We start from the raw sequence: 11,492 nt of genomic DNA, 5'->3' as shown, positions 1-11,492 counted from the left end.
AACTGAAATCGCAAATTTAGCATGTTCATTCTCTGAGAAGTTTACATTTTACCGCAATAACTAAAAGCGATGACTTTCCGCCAAATTTCAAGTCTAAATACCTCGACAAACATTATTTTATGCCTAAAATCCTTCTAGAATTATATTTTTGAAGTCTAGTAGACTATTTTGATTACTTTAGAATTTGCAACTAACAGGACGTTTAGCAATTAAAATTTACATATGAAGCTCTAGTTTACCAAAAGAAAAATTTCTCCTCACCCTTTTGAATAGTTGAAAAAAAGGAGCGGGTTGCAACTCAGCATTTCTCTTTGAAATAGTAAATAAACAAGTCGGCATTTCATGTGCAAATATTAGATTTCTGTCAAAGCCTTGGAATGTTACATTGTGTCATTTTAACAGTTTGAAATATGTTTAATAAGTTTGTGTAGCATGTGATTTTTTTACGAAATTTTTAACTCGTAAATTAAAATGAGTTCAATTTTTTCTTTTCGAAGGAATATTTTCGTTCTGTTTCATAAATATGTCCATGCTAGATTCATCAGTACTGAAATCCACTGTAATAGAACTTCTGATTTATATTTTGAAGAAAACATAGGACACACTCCAGTAATGCCAAATGAAGTGGTTGAAGCTTTAAATCCCCAAGACAATAAGGTTATTATTTGTTGCTTTCTTTACTATGGGATTTAAATGGTGAATTAACTTATAGAAAGAATTTTAAATTGCATTGCACAAATTGAACTGTTGAAATTTTTTTTAAAAAATTAATTCTTGCTATCATTATTTTACTTAACTTTTCTTTAATTTTCTATTTATATTGATAAGGACTCCTGAATGAACTGAAGTATCAAATTGTAGAAATTCTCCATATTTTTATATATTTTGCTAGAAATTCTTAGTAGAATTATTTTAAAAGGTATACAATTACTTACACTTAGAAAAATTACTTACACTTACAGCATGCCCTTTTGATAGCATCTGAAATTTCCTTTATACATATCTGCAACCTTGCTTTTCTTCTTAAATGTTTATAACACCTTAAACAAGTGGTGATATTTCATTTCCACATTAGCTTTTGATTATCATGGAGATTTTCATTGATGTTAATAACATAACATTGTTTCTATTTTCAATATTATGATAAAAGCTGTGCATAAATGTATTCATGCACATCTTCATTCAATATCTAAATAAATGTGCAAGTAGTGAAAAGTTGCATATTTGAAACTATTATTTTACTTTGGATTACTTAAGTATCTTGTAAGAAGAATAAATATTTATTCAAACGCTAAAAAATTGAAGTCACTAATTTTTTAGAATAAAGTTGACAATAAAAAATAAAGCATATATAATATATAGAGAGAAGGTTGATAAAATAAATAAAAAAGTGAATGTTCCTTTATAGTCATATAGCATCAACAAATAATAATTCAATAGCTTTTCATATTCTCCTGTTTACTTTGTATTGATTCTGAAGTAATATATATATTGAATCTGCAGTAATATAATCATGAATAACTCAAGCTATTTGTTCATAAGAAGCTATATTCCGTCATGAATGACATAATGATATTTTTATGCATCTTAAAGCTAAAAAAACAGCCAGAGGATTAAACATAAATTGCTTTAAATATAAACCTTCATTTTCATCATTTTTTTTAAAATTAAACTCAGTTCAAATATATAAGTTCCTTTTGAATATAAAATCATATTTAGACTTATTTAACTGAAAGTTATGATATACCCATTATGTTGACTTGAGCTTTTAATGTTAATAGAAAATTTTGAATCATTCTAAAAGAAGGCAAGAGGATGATGCAGAATACAACTTGAGCATTTTAATGATGTAAATTATTGTTTTTAAATTAATTTAAGTCAGTGTAATTTGCTCTGAGGTAACACCATTAAATTTCTTGAGCATTGTGTTTTTCCCTGTGGTAGGCTTATTCATTAAAGCTGCAACATTACCTGAAAATATTTTTAAAGTTTGTTTTTTTTTATTTTTAATCCTGTTTGATTATTTTTCCACATTGACTGTTTAGTGAATAAAAATGGAAAAATATATTTTAAAAAAATCAATAAGTAAAAGATATAGAAGTTTGGTGTGTTCGAGAACTCAGAAAGTATTAAAATCTGCTCTCTTCAAAATTGCAGCTTTGTAGTGGAAGGTGAAGATAAAGGATTTCTCCTATTGAATGTGGCTGATTGGTTCAGCTAGTGTGGTTGCAGTCGAAGTTTGGTGCATAGTTAACTATATGATGCTTCTTCTTTACCTTTCCCATCATCCTCTCTTGCAAAACTCTCTTTTGTTCTCTTTATTTATTTTTTTTATTTCATTTTCTTTGTAATTTAATTTGGCTTTGATTCACTTTCCCATTTCTTGTAAAAGCTCATCTGCTTTAATTAACATTCATTTTCCATTATTAGATGTCACTCATCCAAAACAAACGCATAGATTATTTTCTAAAATACAATTCAAAAAATTAAAAATTTTAGGTTATTTAGAAGGAAAGTTATGTTCTAATTATTAGCTTGTGAAATATCTCTTGCGGCATTGTTCATTTCTCAAATGGTGAACTGCTACTAATTAATTCTGTAGTTAAATTGTTAGTCATTATAATAAAAGTTCAAAATTCAGTTATATTTTAAATATTAAATAAAAAAAATATTCTTTTGTATTTCTTTTTTAATATAACTCATATCTCTTTCTGTCTATAATTTGGATATCATTTATGTCAGAGGATGATAAACTTCCATAAAATAAATTATGATTTTCCTCAAATAGTTCAGAATATTTATTTCACTTGTCTCTGTCAGTGGCAAATCTAATTTTATATTGTCGGTATTTCCTCCTCATTATTTTACAGGTATTTATTGACATGACTTTTGGGGCAGGAGGGCATACTCGCTGTTTGTTACAAGCTGCAAAATTGAAACTGTTCTGTTTAGATAGAGATCCATGTGCATATGAGAAAGCAGTAAAACTGGCTGAGGAGTATGGGTAAGGAAATTTATTAAGTGATATTTTTAATTGCACACATTAAGCAATAAGAAATTAACTTCCTTTGAAAACTAAATTAATTAAAACATATAACTTCCTGTGCTAAAAAAAAAATCACAGAAAAATTCTAATGCTTTATTTTTCCAGATGTAATTATTGCATTAATTATAATGTTTGGAAATGGATTAGAACTATTCCTGTTTCACATCGCAAATTAATTTGAACATTTAGATGGAGTTTGCAATAATGAACTTGAAATCCAAGTAATAGTTCTCATAATTTTACTGTATTTAGTTGTGAGAAAGAAGCATGTTCATTTTTGTAAAACTGTATTTATCAGATAATAATAGTTTATTATTAAAATATAAAATGTTTTGAAATTGCTGTGTGTATAATTATATTTGAAGAGATGAATTTCTGTTATCAAATGAAGTTTCATTGGATTATTACAGATGAGCTTTATATTTGACATTGATTGAAAAGACAACATTTCCATATCTTATTTTAGAATAGCAATATGATATCATCAAAAATATTTTTTTTATTTACTTATTAAATGTTAAATTTATTTCTTTGTTTTAAAATACATCCAGAAAATTTTTAACTAAACTATTTTTTATAAACTATTTAAAACAATGAAATTATAATTAGTGTTTTTAATCAAAAATTAACTTTTATTGTCTAGATATCTTTGTTAAAACTCTATTTTCCAGTATTTGTGTAAAAAATTGTTAGTACTTTGGACATAATAAAAATATATTGCATACTAATTGGCTGTTGTGGCTTTCATAGTTTAAATGTCATTTGTAAGAAAGTAAAAATATAAGTTATAAATCATATGATATATCAATGCTTTTGTAAATTAATACATTTTTAATATATGCATATGTATATTTAATTTAAAAAATATTTTTATGTAAAATATTAAAATAAATGAAATATTCTTATAATCTACAGTTTTAGTTAAGATTTGAATAATAATTACACTAAAAATGTTTTTAAATCTACTGAAAGATTTTTTTTCTTCTTTTTTTCCTTTCTATAAGTTGTTAATTTTTTTTAAAGAGAGATAGATACAAAACATTAATAAATATTGCCAGTGTTAAGTTAGAAGCCAATAACTAAAATATTTAAAATATCTTTATTTATTGAAAAGGGCAGCATTAATAATGAGAATTTTTTTTTCTTTTATGGAAATATAGTTTTAAGTATTAAATTTGATTATTTATTAATTGTCTCAAAATTACCATACCTTATAATGTATTTAAGGAAAATTTGTAGAAAATCCATTCTGCAATTTGAATTGTTCTAGTGTTCTAACTATTTATAAATTTTCACTTATAGATATTATAGATTTTTTTAAAAAATTAATTTAAGTTTAAATATTTTAATTAAATGTTTGAATTTCTTAAAGTTAGAAGTAACATACTCTATTAATTTCAAGTTAAACTGTGGCTGTTCATTTGATATGTGTCACATAAACATGAATTGACACCATTAGATGTATAGCTAAATTTCTTCTAATTGTGTGGTATCTAATTGCAGAGATGCAGTTATACCTTTACTTGGTAAGTTTAGTGAAATTCAGCCACTTCTTTTAAAACATGGTGTTACACCAAACAGTATTGATGGAATTTTAATTGATGCTGGTTGTTCATCTATGCAAATGGATTCTTCTGAAAGAGGTTTCTCTATAAGTAAAAATGGGCCTTTAGATATGCGTATGGATGGCAACAGGTAATTCTATTTTAAAAATCGATATTTAAAAAAATGTTCCCTGTTTTGTTTTATAATGTAAAGATTAAAATAAGCATTAAGTTATGTAATTATTTAGTATATTGTGCAACCAATATATTGGTATACAATATACTAAGTACTGTAATTACCAATATTTGGCAATAGTATATGCAATATTTAACTTTACGATGCATTTTTGAATAGAACACATATTAAGAATAACAAGAATAACTACATCAGTTGGATGAGTATAAATAGATTAATGTACAAGGATATCTATTTGTTTTATACAGGAGTAAACAGTCAAGGCCCACACTAAATGATTATGAAACCAGATGTAAGTGGAACAAATGAAAGTCAAGCAAGCATGGGTTTATTCCATACTAATTTGTCAAATTAGATTTCTAGCTGTGTATTTGTTTTATAATTAGATTTTGTGATAGTCACATAATTTATCTCTATCATCAGAATTCTTATTAGATTTTGAGGTTATATTTTCTATTGGAACAAATATTTGTAACATTCATCACCAGTGAACTTTCATTGCAATGAGAACCATTATTACATTGCTGTTATAGTTCTTTCATTTTATTCCATATAATTATATGAATTTAGAGAAGAGATTAATGAAAATCAATTTTATTTGAAATTTAAGAAGTTATTTTTATAAATGGTGCTTTAAAATAAAGTTAAAACTGATGTTCATTTTAATATGAAATAAATGGTTAAAGTTAAAGAAGGTGATCCTTTGATTTTTAAAGACATGCATATTAATTTGTCTCTGTGGCTCCTTATACAATCTAATTAGATAATGTGTAGATTTTTTTTTAAACTTTGGTTCCAAAAAAAATTTTCATTTCAAAGCATTTTTTATTTTACAATACATATTCTACAAATTATTGAAAATAGCAATCTTTATTTCTCAACATAGTTGCCAAGTATTCATCAAATTAAATCAAGGTATAAGCTTTTATATCCCGTATCACAAGATCCTACTATCTAGAATTCTACATATATTGGTTTCATTTCATTAAAGAGATGTCTTCATCACTTCAGATATACTTTCAAGTGATTCTCTCATTGAAAGACACCAAATTATTTGAATTGCTTATTGATTTTTTTAAAAAAAATTTGTCAGAGAGCAATGACATTCAGTCATTCTTGCATGTAGTATGAGCTTAAATTTCACATTTCACCTCCAGAAAATTCAACATAACTTTGTTACATTTTGAAAACTTGTTAGGTACTCCTGAATAGAAATATTTTCTTTGTGAATATCCGGTAAACATTTACTTTTTGTATTAAAGAAAAATTGCATGCCAGAACATTTAATTATTTGGTAGGATTTTAAATCGGAACAACAACTGTAGATTCATTCTGTTTGAGGCAGATTTAGCACAGTAAGGAGGAAATGATCGAAGCCTTTATTGCCAATAAGTGTACCAAACATTATACAGGGTGTTTATAAAGTCCCGGACCCATTTTGATGTTTAATAACTCATAAAATAATAAAGATATAAACAAACTTATGACATTTATTGATGGAATAACTCATATATTTTCCTTTTCAGGTTTGAATATTTTTACTTTTGTAAATATCGTCTGCGCGTGTGGTTAATTTCAGATAACTTCATTTTCCAGTCTAAATATCTGTACTTTTCTAAATATGGTTTGCTTATTAATTGCATTTTTCTCACTTTTTTTTTGTCAACTATTGCAATGTTATGTTTACTTTTGATGTGTTTGTTCTATGTAGTACTTTTGTAGTGATGTTTTATTCGAGCGGATATTAAGGAGAATGCATACACCACAAAAGAAAGCACAGATTTTATGGTGGTTAATAGAAATGAAATCGATAGTGCAAGCACAGAGAAATTTCAGAAGAATTTACCAAAAAGATCCTCCATCCAAAAACAGCACCTTGGGGTGGAAAAAGAATTTTCTAGAAATTGGAAGTATCGAAGATAAGAAACGTTCCAGACGTCCTTGCACAAGTGATTTTGATGTTGAGCGTGTCAGAGAGACATTTTTACACAATCCTAGAATATCTGTGAGATCAGCGGCAACAGAATTGGATAGGCCAATTTCGACGGTGTACAAGGTTATTAAGAAAAAATTAAGACTGCATGCATACAAAGTTCAAATTGTTCAAGTTTTGGAACCGAACGATAGACCTAGGAGGATGGCATTTGCAACAGATATGCTAAGGACGATAGAAGATGCTGCTGATTTTCTGAAGAGCATAATGCTCTCCGATGAAGCATCCTTTCATGTTTCTGGCATGTTTAATCGCCATAAAGTGCGCAAATGGCTCTGTGGATGCCGACATGATTGTCGCTACCTGGCGTGAAATTGACTATCGACTTGATATTCTCCGTGCGACGAAGGGGGAACACGTGGAAGTTCATTGACAAGGGTCATGAAACTGTTTGAGTCTATTTAACCATTTATGTTATTAATTTAAATCTATCTTTATTATTTTATGAGTTATTAAACATCAAAATGGGTCCGAGACTTTATAAACACCCTGTATTTCTACCTATATACTGTGTTTCTATTTTTTTATACAAGCTTGAAATATCTGTGAACCCCACATAATTTTTGTATCAAATTATAGTTGCACTTAGCTCATTTTTTAATTTTTTTTTTTTCAGAAATAGCTTGAATTTCAATCAGCATAATGTAAAAATATTGTCTATAATTCATTTGTTTTGTTTAATTTGAAGTTTAAACTAAAAATTATTTTTAAAAATACTGATTTTTACTAATTAAATGTCTCTATATCTCGTGTTCTTATTGTGTGAAAGCGAATGTTTTTAGGTCGTTAATTCACTCAAGGACTGAATGCTATTCAGTGAAATCCAACAAAATAAAGCTTTTTTTTTTTTTTTTTTTTTTTTTTTTTTAAGATGGTATATACTAAATGTTTTTTAGGATTTTTATAGGTATTAAAAAGTTAATTTTAATTATTACTTAACCTATTAAAATTACTTGATGTTTATTTATAATATATTATAGCAGTTAAATGTTAAAAATATATCTTTACTGCCATTTTATCTTATAGTACTAATTTTTGTTAGCTTATTCTGAATTCAAATTTTTATTGTGGTTCTGTAGCTTCATATTAACCAAATACCACTAGAAGATTTATGAAGAATTTAATTTCAGATATATGATCATTTGATCTATCGGCAAATCAATTAAAAGACAAAACATATCAATCCAGATTTTCAGATTTATGCCAAAATTGTTTCCTTATTATTCAATTTAAAACTTCACACTGCAAATCTTCATGGAACACCAAAATGTCAAGTTACTTTTATAAGCTGGCAAATGATTTATTTACTGAATTCAAGGATAAAAATTCTAGTTTTCATAAATTTTTATTTTTAAAAATTTGTTGAGTTTGGTTTTCAAGCAGTGCAAGAAATACGGTATTTAGTCAAAAATGTTTATTTTCAAGCAATAATTGAATTAATCACTTTTTTAATTTCTAGATTCCCTGATCAACCTACAGCTGCTGATGTATTAAACTCTCTTGATGTACCAAGTTTAGTAAAAATTTTCAAAATTTATGGTGAAGAGAAAAAAGCTAAAAAGATAGCTCAAGCTCTGTTTGATGCTAAGTATATGTTGAAAACTATAAATACAACTCATGAATTGGCTGAATTAGTACAAAGTACATTAGGCAGGTAAAATATTTTTTCCCTATATTTCAAATATTTTCTGTAATATTCTTTTACATATATATAAATTTAGATTAGTATGTGATCATCACTTTGATTCAAATATAATTTTATACAGCATTTTCATGTTATACAGTGGTTTAAAAATCACAATTATTTATAGTTAGATTCTGTGTAATTTTTTGTCTTCTAATCATATAAATCAATATCTAATCATTTAATTTTTTTAAGTAAAATATTTTTGGTATTAAAAAAAAATCATATAATAAAAATGTTACATTTGAATTACATAAATCTTAGATAATTTATATACAAGAATGCAGTTTTCATATAGCATCACAACTTTTTCCCATCTCCAAGAAACTATTAAATTTTGAAAAAGAAATTATGACCCACACTGAAAAAGGTTAGCATGCAATTTGTTAGTGTATAAATAGATGACTAAGGAATAACCTTTCAGCAAAAATAAATCTTAGGAAAATGTTATTTAGTTTTGAAATTTGCCACAAATTTTTAGTGTTTGAGTTTTAAAATAAATTTATAAACTATAAATTAAAACTATGACTTCACCACAAAGTAAAAAAAAAAGTAAGCCTTATGTGTGTTTGATTATTATAAACATTTGACATTCAACTGTTCCTGCACATATTATAGGATTATATTTTGTATTAAAATTAGTGAAGCCAAACACAACTGATATTTTTAGATGAGTAATAGTTCTGATTTTAAATTTAAATTGAACACAATATTGATATAATACAATTTTGAATGAAATGTCTTTAATAATCAATTTTGAGGCAGTTATATATATATTTAAATTCATGATCCTTCAAGCTAATTATGAAGAAAAAGATTACATTAAGAACATATTTTTTATAGGTAAATTATAAATGCATTAAACATGGTAAATTCAGCACAAATAAAGAAATTTGTTTTGCAGTAATCCATTAAAAATTTAGAATTGTACGATTAGTCTTTAGAGCATTTATTTGAAAAAATCCCAAATATTTTCTGCCAGAAAATAGTTGAACAACTGTGAAAAATAAATTCTACCTGTTGTTATTCAGTGCTCATTTTCTTCCCTGTCTCTAAAAGTAGTTTCTTCCCTTTTTATTGTTCTGCCATTGTTCATGTATTAAAATGAGACCAGATCTCATTTGATGATCAGATCACTTACTACTCTGATTTCCAATATAGCAGAGGAAGTTAAGCAATCCACTGTTATATCTTTCATAATATATTTTAACTTTTAATAAACCTTATAGTAAATAAATGAATTCCATTTATTGAAGTAATTTGCAAACCAAACAAATGTAATGAAAATAATTTTGTGTCTTTAGCCTCAGCAAATATTAAACTTGATCTTCAGACCAAACCTTAATAAATTTATTTAAATATCAAAAGTCACACAAATCATATCTTCTGATTTCAATAAACCAAGATATGCATCTTTAAATTACACAGCAAAATCCTCTACGCAATGAAATCCCACAAATTTACTTAATATTTAATTTAAAAGCTTGTCTCTCATTAGAATCGATAAGTAGTTTTTATTTTAAAGGCAAATTATTACTGCTATCATGTAGTTATTGTTATGAAAGTTACTACATAATTATTACTACCTGATAGTAGTAATAATTATGTCTCTAATTATTTTCATATTTTTTTTTTTAATATTTTGAGAGAAAAACATACAAAATATTTATACGAATAATATATATATAATTAAAGATTTCTTTCATTTTTTTTATCTTCATTGTCATTATTGTTCTAAAAATATTGTATTTTCTGAAATATTTTTTTTTACAAAAAAATCCAAATTATCTGAAAAAAAATTATAAAATGCAGGCCAAATTTCATTAAAACTTGCTTGATTTTAAAGGTGATAATTTTACACATTAGGAGTGCTATTGGTTACTTAAAACAACTTTTTTCATTAAAGAAGAAACCTTAAGCAATTTTGTATAATATTTACTTGATATCTATATAAATTGCGTTTCTTCTCTGTTTTTTAGTTTACACAAAGTACCCAATTTATTTCACAGCTTCCTAGAACCTCTTTGCAGTTGTGAGATTTGCATTTAAGCCAATAGTTATTCTTTTAAGTTATTATAATTCTGAGTCATTTTTATGTTCCTACTATGAAATACCCACTAGCTCTTTTACATTGCATTGGTAAACTATAATGAAAAATTATTGTTGTTATCTTCCAACTTAGCTTATTGTTTAATAACATTTTTGTCTCCCATTGTAGTAATAATCATCATTTTCTTTTCTTAACAGTGAACAAAGGTTTGATAAACTTCAGAGGACTGCTCATGTAGCCACGAAGATTTTTCAGGCTCTAAGGATATTTGTTAATGACGAATTGAATGAATTAAATTATGCTCTTGAAATGGCACACTTATTACTCAAGCCTGGTGGAAGACTTGCTGTTTTAACTTTCCATTCTTTAGAAGATCGCATTATTAAACGGCACTTTCAAGGTATACATATGGATGAACCAGTTAGTCATACTTTAAGGCAAAAATACAAGAATGCTTTTGCTTACCATTCTTTAGAAGCTGTAAATGAAATTACAGCAAAAAGATGGAATCCTTTGCATAAGACTGTTATTACTCCTACCAGTGATGAAATCGAGTCAAATCCTAGAAGTCGTTCTGCTAAATTAAGAGTTGCAGAGAAAGTTTTGGAAACTCCAGAATTATGATGTTATTAAGTGTAAATAAAATGTTTTAAATAGTTTACATAGGGCATTTATTTGTCAATTTTTTGGATTAATTATGATTTCAAAACCAATAAATAAAAGATTTTTTTACTCATTATGTAATTTGACAAAAATTGCATTTGATTGTGTTAAAATTATGGAACATGAAAAATTATATTGTTATTCAGAACATTAAAAAGGTTAGCTCTTTGGGTACCCATTTATTTAAAAAAGTTTTTGCATGAAGAGCAAAGTTAATTTTGGGGGACATAAGATTTTATGCTAGTATTAATTTCATATTATTCATGATATATATTCCTACATCTATTGAAATCATTTTTTTGCTATATAATACATA

At 26.2% G+C, this 11,492-nt stretch overlaps 1 protein-coding gene across 1 annotated transcript; it reads left to right on the top strand.

Moving 5' to 3' along the window:
• Nucleotides 1-325: 325 nt before the first annotated feature.
• On the top strand, nucleotides 326-11,174 carry LOC129981247 (probable methyltransferase-like protein 15 homolog). The gene is made up of 5 exons (XM_056092009.1): nucleotides 326-657; nucleotides 2,871-3,004; nucleotides 4,550-4,741; nucleotides 8,239-8,433; nucleotides 10,711-11,174. The coding sequence occupies exons 1-5, from the start codon at nucleotides 472-474 to the stop codon at nucleotides 11,135-11,137; spliced, it is 1,134 nt and encodes a 377-aa protein (XP_055947984.1). The 5' UTR covers nucleotides 326-471; the 3' UTR covers nucleotides 11,138-11,174.
• Nucleotides 11,175-11,492: the final 318 nt, after the last annotated feature.

The sequence above is a fragment of the Argiope bruennichi genome, chromosome 8, assembly GCF_947563725.1.
Source record: "Argiope bruennichi chromosome 8, qqArgBrue1.1, whole genome shotgun sequence".
NCBI classification, from domain to species: Eukaryota; Metazoa; Arthropoda; class Arachnida; order Araneae; family Araneidae; genus Argiope; species Argiope bruennichi.
This window is presented reverse-complemented; position numbering and strand designations above follow the sequence as displayed.